Source organism: Lemur catta, chromosome 20 (assembly GCF_020740605.2).
Source record: "Lemur catta isolate mLemCat1 chromosome 20, mLemCat1.pri, whole genome shotgun sequence".
Taxonomy (NCBI): Eukaryota; Metazoa; Chordata; class Mammalia; order Primates; family Lemuridae; genus Lemur; species Lemur catta.
Window position 1 is genome coordinate 4,437,267 of NC_059147.1, and position 19,968 is coordinate 4,457,234.

The window sequence follows — 19,968 nt, forward strand, 5'->3', positions numbered from 1 at the left end:
AGTGATTTTTTTTGTATACCTGTTGGCCATTTGTATGTCTTCTTTTGAGAAATGTCTATTGAGGTTTTTTGCCCATTTTTAATCAGATTATTTATTTGGGGGGCCCTGTTTCTTACTCAAAGTTATGCTCCATAAATGTTAGTTGAATTACTGTTTAGGTGGTGGTTATTCCTTCAGACTAAAGCATTCCAGAGTAGTAGGAGCTAGGATTATTAAATAGGTAATTTGGCACTATATTGTGGCCGATCTTCAATTCAACTTTCAGGCGTTAGAAATTTACTTAATTTGTGAGGAAAACTTACAAAGATGTTTAAGTCTACAAGTGATACAATTAGAACTGGGATTTAGAAAGATTCATTTACAAGTAGTAAATAAAATAGATGGTAGGAAAACTAAGCAGAGAAACCAAATTAGTAGGCTATTGTGACAATTCCGACAGGAAAAGTAATTGTCCTTTATAAAGTTATTACTATGTGCCAGACTCTATTCTAAGCATTTCACATATATTTACTCATTTAATCCTTAAATGACCTTATGAGATAGGTATTGTTTTAGGTCCATTTTGCAGATGAGAAAACTGAGGCTCAGAACATGAAATAACTTGCCCAAGGTTCATAGCTAGTAAATGTCAGAGTCAAGATTGTAACATAGAGAGATTGGCTCCAAGTCTAACTCCGTAGCTACTCTATGCTTTCATTATCTCTATATTCTATATCCATGATCCCTAGAAGAACTATTTGAAATGTAGTTACTGTTTTCCTCATTTCAGATGAGGAAATGGAAGATTAAAGAGGTTAAAGAACAATCGAAAAGGAAATTAAGAAAGCAATTCTATTTACAATAGCATCTAAAACAATTAACTTCCAGGAATAACTCTAACCAAGGAGGTATAAGACTTGTATGCTGAGAACTACAAAACAATGCTTGTAGGAAATTTAAGGAAGACCTAAGTGAGTATAAAGATATCCCATGTTCATGGATAGGAAGACTTAATATTGTAAGATATCAATATTGCTCAAAGTGATCTACAGATTGAATGCAATCCCTTCCAAAATTCTAACATCCTTTTTCATAGAAATGAAAAAGCTGATTTTCAAATTCTCATTGAGTTGCATGGGGCACTAAATAGCCAAAACAATCTTGAAAAAGAAGAACAAAATGAAGGACTCTACACTTTCTGACTTGAAAAGAGGCTGGGTGTGGTAGCTCACACCTGTAATCCTAGCACTGTGAGTGGCTGAGGCTAGAGGATTGCTCGAGCTCAGGAGTTGGAGACCAGCCTGAGCAAGAGCGAGACCCTGTCTCTACTAAAAATAAAAATATTAGCTGGACATGGTGGCACACACCAGCTACTCAGGAGTCTGAGGCAAGAGGTGAGCCTAGGAGTCTGAGGTTGCGGTGAGCTACAGTGACACCACTGCACTCTACCCACAGGCAACAGAGCAAGACTATCTCACAGAAACTTAAGGGCTGAGGGCGCGGTGGCTCACACCTGTAATCCTAGCACTCTGGGAGGTCGAGGTGGGAGATCACTTGAGGTCAGGAGTTCAAGACCAGCCTCAGCAAGAATGAGACTCCATACTAAAAATAGAAAGAAATTAGCCAGATAACTAAAAATAGAAAAAATGAGCTAGGCATGGTGGTGCAGGCCTGCAGTCCCAGCTACTCGGGAGGCTGAGGCAGGAGGATCACTTGAGCCCAGCAGTTGGAGGTTGCTGTGAGCTAGGCTGACACCATGACATTCTAGCCTGGGCAAGAGAGCAAGACTCTGTCTCAAAAAAAAAAAAAAAAAAAAAAAATTTGATATTATACAAAGGTACGGTAATTAAAATAGTATGCTGTTGGCATAAGGATGGAAATATAGACTAGAGAGAATAGAATAGAATAGAATAGAGAGCCCAGAAATAAATACTCATATATATGGTTAATGATTTTTAAGTAGGAGCCAAGACCATTAAATGGGGAAAGCACAGTCTTTTCAACAAATGGAGCTGGGAAAACTAGATATATCCACATGCAAAAGAATGAAGTTGGACTTGGACTCTCTCCTTACATTGTATATAAAAATTCACTAAACGTGGATCAAAGATCTAAACTTAAAAGCTAAAACTGTAAAACTCTTAGAAGAAACCATTGGGAAAAATCTTCATGACACTGTATTTGATGATTTCATGGATATGACACCAAAAACACAGGCAGCAAAAGAAAACATAAGCCAGTTGCGGTCACTCACACCTGTAATCCTAACACTTTGGGATGCTGAGGCTGGAGGATCACTTGAGGCCAGGAGTTTGAGACCAGCCTGGGCAACAGAGCAAGACCTTATCTCTACAAAACAAAAACAAACAAAAAAAAAGTAAATAAATTGGACTTCATCAAAATTAAAAACTTTTGTGCATAGAAGGACACTATTAAGAAAGTGAAAAAAACCCTATACAATGAGAGAAAATACTTGCAAAACATATATCTGATAAGGGATTGATATCCAGAATATATAAAGAACTCCTACAATTCAATCACAAAAAAAAAAACCGAGTTAAAAAATGGGCAAGGGATTTGAATACACATTTCTCCAAGGAAGATACACAGATGGCCAACAAGCATATGAGAAGATACTCAGTCAGCATCATTAGTAATTAGAGAAATTAACTCAAAACCACAATGAGATATTTCTTCACACTCAGTAGGATGGCTGTAATTAAAAAAAATAAAAATAACAAGCAATGGCAAGGATGTGGAGAAATTGGAACCTTTGTGTATTGCCAATAAGAATGTCAAATAGTGCGGCCACTGTGGAAAACATTTTGGTAGTTCTTCAAAAAGTTAAACGGAGAACTACAGTATTATCCAGCAATTTCATTCCTAAGTATACATTCAAAAGAATTGAAAGCAGGGACTTAAACGTATTTGTACGCTCATGTTTATAGTAGCATTAGTCACATTAGCCAAAAGGTTTCGGAAACAACCCAAGTGTCTGTCAACAGGTGAATGGAAAAACAAAATATGGTATATACATACAATGGAATATGATTCAGTTTTTAAAAAGAGGAAAATTCTAATACATGCTACAACATGGATGAACCTTGAAAATGTGGCTAAGTGAAATAAGCCAGACACAAAACGAAAAATATTGTTATGAAGTATCTGAAGTAGTCAAATTCATAGAAACAGAAAGTGGATGATAGTTACCAGGGATGCAGGGAGTGGAAAATGGGGAGTTATTATTTATTGGGTACAGAGTTTATGCTAGAGATGATGAAAAGTTTTGGATATAGATAGTGGTGATGGTTGCAACACCAGTGTGAATGTGTTTAATGCCACTGAATATACACTTGCAAGTGGTTAAAGTGATAAATATTATGCTATATATGCTTTACATAATAAAAGCAGCTTTAAAAAAAAAAAAGATGAAGCTAAGGAACTTTCCCAGAGTTACAGTTTGTAAGTGAATGAGCTAGACTTCAAACCCAGGCTATCTGACTTTGCATTGCACAAGGCCCAGTAGATGATTCTTGAAATCCGGTGCTATCCTGTGTCTCCCTATTAGCTGGCACCATTTTCTTAACTGAAGCATTCATTTTCTGGGCTTGTATTCTAATGATGGAAAATGTTGAAGTATAGGTTATTTCTGAGTTTATATTTTATAACCCAGCTGCTATACATAAATTGTCATTGTTTATATTTTAATGTCTAGTTGCATTAGAAATAGCTCTCCCCCCACCCCCACTACCTCGGTGCTCAAAGCACTGAATTCAGTTAAGGAATTGAATATCCTAAAGCATTGGTTACATAATTGTGGATTGGCTTTCACCCATCCAGCTTTGCCTCCGCCTGCGACAGTGAAATACAGGCTGGCAACTGTAATTAGATCTCAGAAAAGCTTGTCTCAAAGCACCACAGACTAGAGATACTTGCAGGCTCTTGTGCGCACTGGCTGAAGTTTCAGCGTGCCACTACCTTTCATCTTTAGAGTGACCTTAGCCAGGCAGTGCTTTTCTGTCTGTGCATTAATTTTAATTAAGCAATGATGCCTACTTGCTTTTTCTATTCTGAGACCAACATATAGCTAAACTGATCATTTGAGGGCTTTCCCACCGTTGGTCATTGATACTGCTGGAATATGCTGCAGAAAGAGCAGCAAGCAGAAAATCTCCCATTTCCACAAGCTACTGAGTAACCCAGTAATTGCTAGATTTTGTGAAATAAATGGATGCTATGAAAGAAGTTAGAAAGATCGGGGAAGACTTCCTAGAACATGGTCGAGCCAAACCTTGAAAGATCAAGTGACATTACAGAGGTGTGATTATGAGAATATATAAAACTCAGGACTTACACATATGATGCAGTATGTATATTGCATATTGCACTTGGCAGTCTACAAAGGGTTTTCTTTTTAATTCTCACAATAATCCTGCAGAGATAGGTAGTAAGAGGTTTGATGCTTTGCATAGCATTATTTGCTCTGTCCAATAGCCATCAAGTGGTAGAAACTCTGAATTTTTATTTTCCCTCCTGTATCACTTATGATTTAGCCTTGAAAAGGAGCCCAGTGGAGGCCAGAAGGAGAGTGGACTAGGAGAACCCTCTACCCTAAAGGTCATGCTAGAATCATTTAGTGACACCCAGGATGTCTCCAGTTGTAAAGGTCTACTATTGTTAAACATATTCTGTAATCACTTTTGAAAGGAAAAGAGTTAGTGAAAAAACAATTCTTTTAATTTCACGATATAAGAATGGAAGAATCATAGCAAAACTACAATAAATATAGAGATATACAATGTTAGGTAACTGTATAATTATATGTGTATCATGTACTACAATCACTTTCAGAAGGAAGAGAGTATGTAAAAAAGGTAATAAAGATTTTAGAACCAAACATTTCATGAGATAGTACAAGAAGTAGAAAAATTATGGCAAACTAAAAGAAAAAGAAGGCTAGCAATGAGATAGAGCCAAATATTTCCTACATTTTTAAAACCTCTGCTCCTCATTTGAGGTTTCTGACCACATATTATGTAAAATATTTTTCTTTCCTCATACTGGTCTTACAAAGACCAGTAGAGAGGGTGGTCTGATAGATCAGTGGGGTCCTGCTCCCTGTATATCTAGGCCAAACCAAACTGAGTCAGTACTTTGACAAGATATCAGCCAGTCAGGGCTCTTAGGCAGGTAAAGGAAGTAGTCCATTGTTAAAGGGATTTCAGACCAGGCTTTGTGTTCTCTTACCCTGGCACTGGTAATTATTAATATATTTATTTATATTGGAAAATGATAACCTTAGAGTTGAGCTATATGCTTACAAAAGAGGCATTGCTTATATGGTTTGTATCATTTCCAAGCTCATGTTGCCCATTAGAAAATGAGACACCTGAGCAAACTTCCCTGAAGAGGGAATTGAAAAGTTTGCCACAAGCCCTAAGTTAGGTTGATCTAACAGAGAATTGTCCAAAGTCATCTATTGCATTTGACCCTTCAGTATCCGGCCTCTAGGGGTCATAAGTTGTGAGTGCCAGACATTGTTCTTGAGTTAAGAATATAATGGTTAAAAAGAAGACAGGCAAGGTTACTGCCCTCCTGGTGCTTACACTTTAATGGGAGGAGACAGATAATAAACAAGTGAAAGTAAATGAACAAGGTACTATTAATACTCAGGAGGCTGAGGCAGGATCGCATGAGCTCCAGAGTTTGAGGTTGCAGTGAACTATGATGATGCCACTGCACTCTAGCCCAGCCACCACAGTGAGACCATGTCTCCAAAACAAAAAATGAACAAGGCAGTTGCAAATACCACCCTGGAGGGGCTCTTGAAAGACTAATTCTTCTACCTGTGTTCCACAGATACACAAAGTGAATTTTTTCAGTGCATAAAAGGGACTGAACTATTGAAGTCCACTATGCTTCTGTTTGATATTTACTGCTCATGAATTCTCAAACCTGCAAATCACTTCTAAATAAACCTTTCTCTCTTAGGTTGCAAAGAACACATCTTAGAAGATGCAAAGCCTGAATCTATCAATGATGCTACTGACTTGGCCCTACCACCCGAAATGCCAATTTTGATTGATTTCCATGCTCTGAAAGACATCCTTGGGCCCCCGATGTATGAAATGGAGGTGATCATTCTCATTTCTTTGTTGATACTCACCAGTTTACTCTTTTGGTTGCTTAAAATATCAAGGGAGAAGTAGAATGGAGTGTTTCCAGAGGCTGAATTTTGTCGTAGGATTGGAAACTTGTTTTCTGTGTGATACTGCATTTTAGTACTTAATGGGATAACATGACTATTGCAGGGAGCCAGAGACCCTGGCCATATCCTCTTTTAGAAACCCAGTTTCATTCAATTCTTTGTCATCCAGTTCCATTTTAAGACCAGTGTCTCTCAGCCTTTCTAGATTCCTATATGTGCTTTAATGAAGGATTTTTTGTGTGCTGTCAAGGGCTTGGGGGAGGAGCTAGGGAATCAACGTGATAAATGTCAGAAAACAGGCATAGCTTTAGCTCCAGACTGCTGCTAGTACAGACCCAGGTGGCATCTTTTAGGAATCTCTTGTTTCATTGTTAATAGTTTTTTTAGGGTTAGATCCATGTATAGGTCTAGCCCTATTTTCATCTTTTCCCCCACCTATACCTCACGGCAGAAGGGCCTGGGCCCCAAGACTGAGTTGAGACAGCTGATGGAAACAGGCGTTAGAACATAACTGCCGAGGGCATTATGAACTATTTCCTAGGGTGCTAGGAGGAGCTTTTGTAGGTTAGTTACTAGAAAAAGTTTGTGTTATACTAGTAAATGTAGCTTTACCCTCACCTTCTTGTCAATTAGGCAAAAAATACTTTCAGAAAAGAAATCTGATAAATTATACATAGATAACCTAAAATTTGAAATCATACCAGTAGACATGGTTTCCTCAGGTTCTTAACTAAGAAGAGGAAAACAGTCCCCAGACCCACCTTGTTTATCCACCCAAATTCTGAGCTGGTCGTGAACACTGATGAGCTGCTCGGCAAAGCTCTCAGCTACTTTCTTCTTATTCCAGAAATAAGCAGTTTGTAAGTTTTAAGATACCTGTTGTTTTTTCCATCTTGTTTACTGTTGTCAGTAAATCTGGACTTGAACAATAGAATCAGAGACATTATTTTGGTTATTTGAATTCTTAAGATATCACAGATTTGAATTTTGAAGTGTTGAAAGAACTTGAATAAAACTTTGTTGGTTTAGAAGGTGAACAAAACCTGCTTTCTCATTCTGAGAGAATCCAATAATTTCATGAGTGAAGATGTAAATAGGTTCTGACTCCTGCTTGGCTGATGGAGTTTTGTTCTAGGCTTTCCAGAAAAAGTATATTCCAGCAGTTCTTTGAGCATTTAAACTAGAACAACAAATAAAAACAAGATTGATGCATGTTTCTGTTGCATATGCCCTTCTCTCTCAGCGGTTTCTCCTGATGTTAGGCTTGGAAGCATTGCTCCCATTCCTGGACCTTGACAATGATAGAGCCAAAAGGATAGAAGGGAGAAATCTTATAGACACTGCTTAACAGCTTTCTTTGTCAGCATTGGAGAAACTTAACTTTCCTCGGAGCATTGGAGCTATTACATGTGAACACTTTTACCAGCGTGAGTCTGAAAGGAAGTCTCCAGTAGCCATTTTGCCTTTTATAAATAGCATCTTAGAATAGAAGACCTGATTTCTGAGAGTTTGGAACATTTTGTTCATCTCTTTCACACTTGAAAGAGAGAATTCACTCTGTGGCCTGAGGTTTCTGTCTCTACTATAGTGGTCTGATGAATGTCAGCCCCAAATTACTTAACCACAATCTGCCTCAGCATTTGCGTCTATAAAATCAAAATTTATGAAACATTTCTTTATTGTCCATGAGGGCCATCACTGTGCTAGGAGCCTTCCATTTTAAACACAGGGAAAAAGCTTAGAGAGATGAAATGAATTGTGCAAATTGGCATCAGGTGCGATTAGTAGAGTCCGTGTCCTGACTCAGAGCTGCTGACTCCCAAGTACAGTGTTCTTTCCACTCTTCTACAATACCCTGTCAGACCTGGAAAATTCCTGCCTTTCCCTGCTAAACAGTGTGGCAGTGACGTATGGCAGTTTTTTCAAAAGGCATCTGCTTTACGTCAGGTTTCATTTTTATTCTTACCGAGTAGCGCTCTGTTTTGGAATGGGAGAGGTTGGGCTCGACTTCCAGGCCGCTCCCCTGTCTGGGTCTGTCAGTTGTCAGGCGCTGGGGAAGGCCCTCTCCAAGTGATGTATCATTTAATCCTCAGTCATGGTGTCTTTCCAATAGCAGATGAGGAAGCAGGCTTAGAATGTTTAAATAACTTGAGAGAATACACAACTTGTGCCAGAACTGAGATTGGTTCCAGGCCTGACTGACTGCAAAGCTTGTGCTCTGTTTATTACAGTAGAGAAACAGGGCGCAGGGACACCTGAGCAAGTCCCCTGTTCTCTGCAAGGGGTTCACAGCGGCCAGTCTTATCTGTCCCTTCTTTGTGCTGGCCTAGCCAGAGAATCTGAACAGGGGGATTCCACTGGGAATACTGGAGGACGTGTTGAGGTCTTCCCAAGATGTTGTAAGATACCTTTTTTTGTTTAAATGCCTGTATTCTCCATGAAGGTAGAAGTCTAAGGTCTGCCATTTATTCTAGAAAGAGTTTCATTCGTTTAGTAAATACTTATTTTGGATATGACATGCTTCTGGCAACACAGTAGTAAACAAGCAAGGTGTGATCTCTACTTTCATGGAGCTTACTTTCAGGGAAAAAATAGACAAGTAAACAAATACTACAAATTGAGGTTGATGCTATAAAGAAAACCAGCAGGGTGATACTGAGGGAGTAGCTGCTCTGGCTGTATCTGAGACCCACTTTCGAGGCAGATGGGACAACGGGAGAGGTCGACGTGCTGGTGGATGACATTTGAGGAAGGATCCATATGTAGTGCCCTCTGCTGAGATGGAGGAGATGGGGGAGCGAGGGGAGGGGACGTTGCAAAGAAAACAGCTCTTTCTGACAGGCTGGCTCTGAAATACCTGTGCAACATCTGAGTGGAGACATTGGGACTGCAGATCTGGTGCTCTGAGAAGAGATCCAGGGCGGAGATGTGAGTCGTAGACTTGTCAGAAAATAGAGGATATTTGGAGCCCCAGAAATATTGAGATCATCTAAGAAGAAAGTATCCATAGGAAAGAGCAGGGGGGCTGGAGCAGGCCCTGAAGAACACCATTATTCAGCGATCACATAGAGGGGCCGAGGAGCCAACAAAAAAGAGAAAAGCCAGGAAAAAAGAAAAGAGAGTAAGAAGGAACAAGCAGGGGAGAGGAAAACAAAGATGTGCTGCCATAAAAACAAAAGAAGAGAATATTTCAAGAAGGAGAGAACGTAAAAATGTGTTTACTGTTTGTGGCGGGATCATGGAAGATAAGGTCAGGAAAATGTATATTGAATTGGAAAGCATAGAGGTGGTTGACCTTGAAAGAGGTTTCACAGGGAGTGGGGATGGCAGATTTGGAGTACGCTGAAGAGAGAATGGGAGACGAGGAAATAGAACATATGTAGGCAACCGTTCAGAAGTTTGACTGCGAATGACTGCAGGGAAATGAGGCAGCTAGAAGGGAATACGGACGACAGAGGGAGAATGTTTTTAGATAGCAGCTGCTGATGAGAATAATCCAGCACACAGCAGGACTGATGTTGCTGAGCAAGAGGTGGTACAATAGAAACAAAGTCTTCAGGAAAGTGGGATGTCACGGGGTCCAAAATGGCTTGTGATAAGAGAAGGCATACCCCTTTGTAGGGTATTATGAAGAAAGGGACAAGAATATTGAGTTATTTACAAGGAGGAGATTATGATGATGGAGCAAAAGTATGTTAGTTGAACAAGGAGAGGAGTGAAGCTAGCACAGAGCTGGTATATAATAAGGAATTGGTAAAGTTTATGGCCTGAGTACAAGGGTGCTAGAAGGATAAGAAAATGAGGGTCGGTGTCCAGGTGCGGTGGCTCATGCCTGTGATCCCAGTGCTTTGGGAGGCCGAGGTGGGAGGATTGCTTGAGCCAGGAGGTGGAGACCAGTCTGGGCAACACAGTGAGACCCCATCTCTACAAAAATAGAAAACTCAGCTGGGCATGGTGGCGTATGTCCGTAGTCCTAACTATGTGGGAGGCTGAGGCAGGAGGATTACTCGAGCCCGGGAGTTTGAGGTTGCAGTGAGCTATGATGATGCCTCTCCACTCTAGTCGGGGTGACAGAGTGGACCCTGTCTTTAAGAAAAAAAAGAGGGTCAGGAGGTCAAGAAGGGGGGTGTTTGAAATTCAGATTTAGAGGTAGTGTGGTTTCTGTTGGTGATAAGGACCTGGAAGAGCATCTCTGACTGAGTTCAGGAGGTGTTCAAAGGACTGAGAAGCCAAGTTTTGGATGGGCTTCATGTGCTCGCTGAAGACACCCAGGATGACAGCAGGAGTTAGGGGGATAAGGAAGGAGAAGAGTCTTTCTGAATGTAGAAGAGAGTGAGGAGAGAGATGGTAGAGCCAGCTGCCACGAACAGGGGCTTACTAGAAGAGAGGAAGAATAAGGTCTGAAAGTAGCAGGGAGGCTTCTTAATCACTAGGTGATAAGCCCAGGCTCCTTGAGTTTCATGTCTTTCTCTGCTGCGTGCGGGTGGTTGTATGTGTGCCATTACAGAGTGGGGGGGGATGGGGTGAGTTAATACATATAAAGCACTCAACATAATCCCCAGTACATACTAAAAAAATGAACAAATACTTGTTCCTGCAACTACCGTACTCCCCTAAAAACAGATAGACCTATCCCCAATCACCAAAAAAACCGTTGTTTTTTTAAATCCTAATTTTGTGTCCATATTTACTAACCTTGTACCACCCTTTATTATTCTTCATTTTCATTGAATATAAGTCTACAAAAATATACTAGTACCAAGAAATGTTCCTGACTTAGCAGACTGGCAGTTAGAGAGAAAGCTGAGAAGGCATACTTTTATTAATGAGTTAGATCCCTTTGGAATTCTCTCAACAGGCTGAAAAATGGGCTCTAGGAACTTAGTCTAGATGTCAAATTTAGGAACAGTATCATAGGTCACCTTCTCAAATACAGTAACGTTTTCTAAAGAAACAACATCAGCTAAGCTCTCTTTTTAAAAGTAAAGTAAAAGCTCTCCCTATACTATTGGAGATAGAGTGTGGAAGAATAGGGGGTACAGGCGTCCCCGGCAGCCTGGACTTGGGTCACGCTGCTGACGCCACCACAGCACGGGCTTGGCGTAGAACACTTCCTCCAGCTCTTAGAAGGAACCATCTAAACAAGTGGGCTTATTCTTAAGTAGGTGGTAGGGAGCAGCTCATTGAGCGGAGACAAGATCCTGGGTGTTCTGCCTCCTCCACCTGCATGAAAAGAGTAGGTCGCCAAAGGAGTCAGGCTGCTTTCAGGAGGGAGAATGGACATGAGGCACCCCCAAAACAGCAAAGGACCAGTGTACCTAGATGGATAGAGGATTCTGTCATTGGACTATTCCTGACTCCATTCATGTTTCTACATAATTCCCCACCTTATATAAAAGCCTCAGTACTGGCTTCTGACTGTGGTATATAAGAAGACTTTATCTAAAGGTTACTGCCCTGAGAAAATAATAAAAGAAAGAAGAGGATAGACATGCAGATTTTTAAAGGCATCCTGAATAGAATGCATTCAAAGGTGAATTCCAGGAGATTCCATCATCGTGCTTGCCTTTCAAGCAAATAAAATGAGCTGGTAGAAGTGAGGAATATAAACACTAAACGGCCCAAAGAATCACGGTAGTCAATGATTTCTCTCTCCCACTCCACGTAAACATGCTGAGCCATGGCCTGTCTCCATGCTGCGTGCACCTGTTGAAGACTGCACTGGGGCTGCACCCACCGCCGGGTCCAGGGCCCCATCAGGAATCGCTTGTGCCAAGGAAAGCCGTACTGGCAGGATCGAAGAGCAGCTGGTTCCCGGCAGTGCCAGCACCAGGCCAGACTGGGGCGACTGCATGCTGCTTTGAGAAATGACAGTGGTAGACCCCAGCACCTCTCGAAGGGAAGCAGAGCCTGCCCACCCCTTCTCTGAATGCCACTGAAACCAGTCCACAGCTAGAAAAATCAGATACTCATTAACTCAAGGCTCAGGATCTCGGTACAAAGACGTTATGAAGAGGTTGCCAGACGGATAGCTTCTGTGGTGACAGCCCTGGCAGGAGCATAAAAAGTGCTATAGAAGAAGCCAACTGAAAGTGGAAACGTCACTACAGAACAAACCTGCACACAGATCACAGCAATCTGACAGCGCAGGTTTTGCATTTAGCATTGCACCAAGCTTGTCCCTGGAAACAAGGCCCACAAAATTATTCATATCTCCATTTCTTGGCACTGGCTGCCCCTTCTCGTTAAGACTCTACTCAGCCTCTCCTGTGACACTTGAACCGTCTCCTTCGAGAGGGACCTTTGCCTCTTCAGGGCTCCCTGTAGATATTAATAAAAGCACTTTGTAGATGCCTTGTTGTGGCTCCCCACGCTGGAGTACAGTTGTTCCTTTGTCTGATGTCCTTACGGAGTCTGTTAGTTCCAGGAGGTGTCCATTTTTATGCCCCTATGACCTGGCTCAGGATACTTGGTAAATGACTTTTCAATGAATGTAAAATCTTGGTCCCTCTGATGGGTCTATTAATGTTGGCCCAGGCTTGGAAGAGTCGTGAAAAGTTGCATGTATTCACTATTTCAATCAAATATTACTATTTTTAGTTGATCAAGAAGGAAGAGCATGTGAAACTGGCAATGATTCGATATGTAAGTGCTCATTAAAAACTGATATCCATAAAGTATTAGGAAGGCAACCCGTACATTAAAAGACACATTCTATTTTTCTTAGTTTTTTCCTTACATATTTGAAATACTTCCTCAATCTGCATATTGACCTTATTGATAGAATTATTACAGAAGAAATTGAGCATTTCTTTGAACAAGATTTATTTAACAGATAAGGAAACCACAGATATTTATTTAACAGATAAGGAAAGCACAGTAATAGGACAAGTGGGAAACTGAACAACAAAAACGAACTCGAGACACACACGTGCCACGTCGACAGTAACACATTCTAAACTTCACGCCTAGGCCTGTCTTGGCTGATATGGCTGATTCCACAAAGCAGTAATGGGAACAGACGCTGATAGGAAAGTCCTGGTGGATAAACATTGTTTTGAAATCATGTTGTCACTTATTTGCTGTAAAACACAAATCGTTCTGTGTAAAGGGGTTAAGATGGCTGAAAAACTGCCTGCATTCAAAAGCAAGAAAGCATGTATCGTATCCTTTAAATTCGTATTTGCTTACACTCCATCTTTTCTGAAGGAGAAACAGATGGAAACTGGGTGCTTTTGATTGTTAAAGTTTCAGAGCACATGCCCTGGAAGGGTATGACTCCAAGTCTAAGAATTAAAAGTTCTTAACTTCCTAGATAACTATTAGCCTTGATCACAGAAATTCCAGGTTTCATAGTAACTTCAGTTCTCCCACCCATGTGTGTTGATGTTACACAGGCTTGCTATTAGTCCCAACTTCAAGTTCACACTGGAACACTTACTGTCAAGTTAGAATGGTAACTGAGCGTGGACGCCTTTGGTTTGGCCATATGCACTTACCTGCCCCTCCCACGCTTTCCAGTCCACCGTTTACCTGTTACTCCTACCCGAAGCACCAGGACTCTCCCGCACATGGGGACTGTTGGAAAACTGGCTTGGTTTCCTGAAGCAACTTGGTAATCAACAGGCATCTTACTACTGCTTCTTTGGGATACTTTTGGCATTATTTTGACAATGAGTTTTGAGGATTCAAATGTAAGAAAGGGATTATTTATGGTATAGCTAACAAAATTATATCAAATGACTTTTTTATGTTAAATTATACATGATTCAGTATGTTGAGGATAATTCTTTAGGATTAGTTCACCCAGCCTTACAAAGGAATCATGTAGTTTAAAAAAAGAAAAAAAAGAAAAAAAAAACAGGACTTAGAGCCAGGTGTGGTGGCGTGTGTCTATAGTTCCCGCTACTGGGGAGGCTGAGGCAGGAGGATCACTTGAGCCCAGGAGTTTGAGATCAACGTGGGCAGCATAGCAAGACCCCACCTCAAAAACTAACAAACAACAAAAACAAAACAGGAATTTCTGGCAAATTTTCATTCAAACTAGATGTCCAGGTACAGAGAATTGATTTTATGTTAGAAAAAACAAACTTTGTAAACAGTTTTATGAATAGTTTGTGTCTTTGTTAATTAATCCTAATCTTTTGCATATTGATCTTTCGTGTCTTTCCCCTAAGTCCTCACAGAGCGGGGCGAGTGCGAGGCTGGAGGGAAGCGTGAGCTGTGCTGCATATGCACATCGGCTCAGCCCATGCTGGAGTTTGGCCTCCAAATCCCTAAAGTTTTAAAATTGACTATTATGTTTACTACTGAAAATAAACACCCAATGGCTTCAATGCATGCCACACGTGATTTTAGAATACATTTTAAAATCAGGATTTTCACTGTCCAAGCCCCTTGGAAAGGGAATAAGCATTAGCAGCCCAGCCTTGCGGGCGGGGACTAACGCTACAGACTCTTCCTCCGTGGAACGTTGCCTCTCAGTAGAAAAGTCTCGTGTTTGGATTAGTGCTTGGTTGACATATTTTGCTCAGTTCCTCTGACATGAATAACTTCTGTAGGGTAGGAAATTTGGAAATTCAAAGGGCACAGTGAAAGTTAATATTACTGTTTTTCAACTGTTACTTTTTATTTGCTTTCATGACTTGGATGTATTAACCTCTGGGCTCATGATCTCAGGTGATTAGCAGGTTCAGTTTAAAATGGCAGCCAGGCCGTGGATAGGCTAGTGGCATTTTATAGTATTTCTGCAGCAATTACAGAGAAAGTAAAGGTAAGTGGCAGAGAAGTAAAATCTAGGCTTTGTGATAAATCTCTTCACACTTGGCCTCTGGAGCTCACACTTCTTAAATGTGTCCTAACGAGAGTTTCTACTCTCTGAAACAAATTCATGATTAACTCAAATGAAGTTAGGTTCTAGAGTATGTATAATATGCAGCCTAATAAAAATGCTTAAATAGATAAAACTATTGGGTTTATTCCTTGAAAACTAGGGCACATGTAACTAGATCTGGCTTTTAAAAATCAAAGTTATTCACACATATTTTAAGGTGAAATTGCTTCTGATAAATGCTAAACAGAAGTGTAGGTATTTCTTCTGGCAGAAAGCCCGATAGTAAGCGGTAAATGTGACTCAGAATCATGTTAGATAATAATGACTTTGAGGTAAACGGCTTAAGTCCTCTTGGGGAAAAAGCAGACTCCTGCAGAGTAGTATGATGAGTCAGCCTGAAAATACTTCGGCACCTGTTGACCTAACTCCGATCATTTTTCTCTTCTCTTTCCAGGTATCTCAGCGTTTGAGTCAGCCAGGAGTGGCGATCGGTTTGGCTTGGACTCCCTTAGGTGGAGAAATCATGTTTGTGGAGGCGAGTCGGATGGATGGCGAAGGCCAGCTCACTCTGACTGGCCAGCTGGGGGACATCATGAAGGAGTCTGCCCACCTGGCCATCAGCTGGCTGCGCAGCAATGCGAAGAAGTACCAGCTGACCAACGGTGCGTGCCCGCGCGGCTGGACACGGCTGCGAGGGAAGAGGCACCTGTGGATCACGACCCAGGGGGCATCTCACAATTCTGCGACAAAGAGGAGGATCACCTCTAAATTAGCAGTTACACCATTCAATAAAGCACAATCTTTGCTTTCGAACCCCTGTGGAAATTTTAATTCCCATTTTAGTACTGTTTGGCCTAGTGCCTGAACTAGAAACTAATTCACAAGGTTTGTTTTTAATCCTTCAAATAGAATGAAACTTTTCTTCCAGACTCTCACTCTAATTGTACCATCCATTAATATTTTGAAGGATTCATTTACCCAAAACATTCATTTTTGTCTGATTTTCTTTTTTAGGAGGAAAAGAAAACAGGTTCAATTTTCCTATGTTAACGTCCTTTTTTCCTTTTTAAAGCTTTTGGAAGTTTTGATCTTCTTGACAACACAGACATCCATCTGCACTTCCCAGCTGGAGCTGTCATGAAAGATGGACCATCTGCTGGAGTTACCATAGTAACCTGTCTCGCCTCACTTTTTAGTGGGCGGCTGGTACGTTCAGATGTAGCCATGACTGGAGAAATTACACTGAGAGGTCTTGTTCTTCCAGTAAGTATGAAAAACTGATTTATATGGTTTATAATTTTTAAAAATTAATATTTTTAAATTTAAATTAATAAAGGTTTACCTTCTTTATTTGAAAACCTTGGTTTTAAATATATATTAAATTTTTATACTTCTAACTAATGCATATTTTAAAATTTTGATCAAATAAAAACTGATAATTTTGCCCATGTTTTCTCTTCTAAGACTTGCTAAAGGAAAAAATACCAGTATGGTCATCAGAAATATCAGCAGTTCACATGAAGATTTGAGACCTCGTTCTATTAATAACTTACAAATTGTTAAATCTATAACATGTAAAATAGGGTAGTAGCTCTTTTTAAGCTTTAAGCCCAATTCTTAACTTTTGAAGTTCCTTTGAGACCTCCTATCCTCCTATAGAAAACTTACATTACTAGAGTTGATAGGTTTATAGAAAAAAACAACTGTTGTGGAATGGAAACTCATAACGATTAACCACATCGGATTGCTAAATTTTGAAAAAATTCCATACATGTGGGGTCTTGGGGTTCCGGTCCATATCCTAAACTGCTTATAAAAACACTGTGATAAAATACACAGAACTTGAGAGAGAGTATTTAGGTTTTAAGTTATTAGGTACTAGTACCAGTCTACAGCAAAATGTTGGCATGTTCATAGCGAAATGAGAAAAAAAAAAAAAGGAATGTTCTTTATTCTGAAAAAGTCCTTATTTTATGAATAGTGAAAGCAAATCATAGAATCGCTAATTTAGATCACTAAAAATGCTTTTTCCCCAGATTTTTAATTTAATACAGCCATTAGAAGGTCATATGGTCATATTCTAAACTGTATTTATGATGATATATTTGTAGATCTATACTTAAAAAGAATGGCTGATCACTTTTCTTCCCCTTCCCCAGGAACTCTTGCATTTCAAGAAGACAGTAGTGGCTTTACACTAGCTATGCTACTAAAAGGGAATGAAGAGATGCTTTATCATTGACCATAAACTCTTATTAAAGGGAATAAATTCTAACACCCAAAAATGAGTGGGGTCATTAGCTTGACAGTTCAGACATTTTCTGGGGAGACAGGAGTGTCCGGCTCATGAAACAGAGTTGGAGGTAGAGCCAGTCTTTCTTCCCAACCGAAATCTTACAAGAGACATGAGGAAAGCAGTAGCATTTCAAAGAAAGACCTGCTGAGGCTAGAGGAAACATAATTCAAGAACAGAGGATAAGACAAGGCTTTTGGATTTAAAAGTATGGTTTTAAAACTGGTCAAAGAATTATCAGAAAAAATTACAGTGAAAAAACAACCTGAGAGATCCAATATCTCACAGGAGCTCTAGCAAACAGGAAAATGGAATATACAAATTGTCAAAGAAATAATGGAACATTTCCTAGAATTTATGGTATCTTCAGATGGAAAGGGACCACCAAGGACAAAGCTTCCTCCTCAGTGACACTGGATGTGCCGCACCTGCAAACCGTGAGGGAAAACGGTTCTAAATCCAGTCTTGCATCACAGCCTTCCTGTCCGTCAGCGTGAGAATAAAATAAGTACTGATACATGCAAGCAATTAGTTTATCTCATATTCTTCCTGAAGAAGGCACTCAGAATCAACCTAACACAAGAGCGTTGTGGTTACAGAATGGAATATAAAGGTTAACCTTGACAGTATTTTAAAAAAGGAACCACTGGCAAAAGAGGTACTCATGAAAAATGTAGAATTCCCTCCCTTTAAAAGGATTTAATACAGGCCGGGCACAGTGGCTCACGCCTGTAATCTTAGCACTCTGGGAGGCCGAGGTGGGAGGATTGCTCAAGCTCAGGAGTTGGAGACCAGCCTGAACAAGAGCAAGACCCCATCTCTACTAAAAGAAAGAAATTATCTGGACAACCTAAAATAGAAAAAATTAGCCAGGCATAGTGGCGCATGCCTGTAGTCCCAGCTACTTGGGAGGCTGAGGCAGGAGGATCGCTTGAGCCCAGGAGTTTCAGGTTTTCAGGTTGCTGTGAGCTAGGCTGACGCCACAGTACTCTAGCCTGGGCAACAGACCGAGACTGTCTCCAAAAAAAAAAAAAAAAAAAGATTTAATACAATACTAATCAGAACAAAAAAATTTAAGTTACTACTTAGTAACCTTTTTAGTGGCTTTCCTAGCTCATACTGTAATAACAAAATGGAAAATGGTTTGGATGTTTTAAAATAGTGGTTAAATTCAGTGAAAGAAAGGTGGATTAGGGTCTCTTACAGCTTAAGGGTAATCATTACTATTAAACACTTTCTTCTCTCCTTCAGGTGGGTGGAATCAAAGACAAAGTGCTGGCAGCACACAGAGCGGGACTGAAGCAAATCATTATTCCTCGGAGAAATGAAAAAGACCTTGAAGGAATCCCAGGCAACGTGCGACAGGATTTAAGCTTTGTCACAGCGAGCTGCCTGGATGAAGTTCTTGATGCAGCTTTTGATGGTGGCTTTACCGTCAAGACCAGACCTGGTCTCTTAAATAGCAAACTGTAGGTCCAGATCTCAACTTTCTAGAATTTTAAGTTATAAAAGTGCCAAAAGGTACTGACAAGGTTGATTTCATTCACACCAATAGGGGTTGCAAAATGTCCCTATTTTGTAAACATAATCATAACAGTAATGAACTTCATTCCAGTAGTGGCCAGTGTTTATTACAGATTAGATTAATTTAATAAAATTGATAAAAGTTGAATTCTTGTCTTTAGTGGGAACATTACTATTCCTGGAAAGACACAGAGCAGTGGTTCTCAGTGTAGTCACTAAAACAGAAGCATCTGCACTACCTGGAACTTGTTCCAGAAATGTAAACCTGCCAGCCCCGAGTCGAACTCTGGAGGGGTGGGAACCGGAGCAGAATTCTGTGTTTTAAGCAGCCTTCCAGGTATTCCTGATGCACAGCCAAGTTCCAGAACATGAAGGGACCACAAGAGCCTAGGTAGCGGAGGATGTTTTCTTAAGTGGCACAGAGGAGGTCATGGCTTTAAACCTGTAGAGAAGGAAGTAATCCTGGCACACAACTGAAGCTCTGTAGGAGCAGTGTTTACGGTCAGAATAATGTAATACTCAGAATCAACGAAAGTCCTGGTAATGGTATCAACCATTACACCTTAAGGGAGTCACCTATAGACTTTATTGGATCCTGAAACCAATCAGTTAGAAGGAGAACTAGGAAAAGATGAATATATAGCCAACTACTTGTCCTTGCGGAAAATAAAAGTACTCAAGCTAAGTGAACCATGATAAGAGCTACACATCCCGATATAGGTCGTCCCTTCTTACGCTGAGGGAAATAGCCCTCAGAACGTGGTCATTTGTGTCCCACAGTGGCGTGTGCCAGCACACAGCTCAGAAAAGCCCAGTTCCCAGAGGGAGGCAGCCATCTGTCCTGGGTCAGTACCTAAGCTTGGAATCCTGACTCCTGCTACCTGCCTTCTGGTTCTTGTTTGCCTGTGCCAATTCCCAAACCAGGTGGACTTTCCAAGCCTGTTTTCTTCTGTGACTCAAGCCAGGCTATATGAGTAACTGTGAATGCGGGCTCTTCTGCTTGCCAGCTGTGTGAACTTTTCCTGTCTTAGTTTTCCTCATCTGTGAAATGCAAATAACAGTACCTAATTGTTATTGTGAAGATTAAGTTAGAATGCAACCTAAAATAATATGTATTTTTTTCCTATCAGT

The 19,968-nt window shown here is 40.5% G+C and overlaps 1 protein-coding gene across 1 annotated transcript in view; it reads left to right on the plus strand.

The window, feature by feature from the left end:
* Positions 1-18,985, plus strand: part of LONP2 (lon peptidase 2, peroxisomal) — a 102,904-nt gene extending 83,919 nt beyond the window's left edge. The window contains exons 12-15 of the mRNA XM_045533778.1: positions 5,971-6,113; positions 15,475-15,682; positions 16,093-16,283; positions 18,565-18,985. Of these exons, the coding sequence (XP_045389734.1) occupies positions 5,971-6,113; positions 15,475-15,682; positions 16,093-16,283; positions 18,565-18,786 (764 nt within the window). The 3' untranslated portion in view covers positions 18,787-18,985. The remainder of the gene's footprint in view (positions 1-5,970; positions 6,114-15,474; positions 15,683-16,092; positions 16,284-18,564) is intronic.
* The last annotated feature ends 983 nt before the right edge of the window (positions 18,986-19,968 follow it).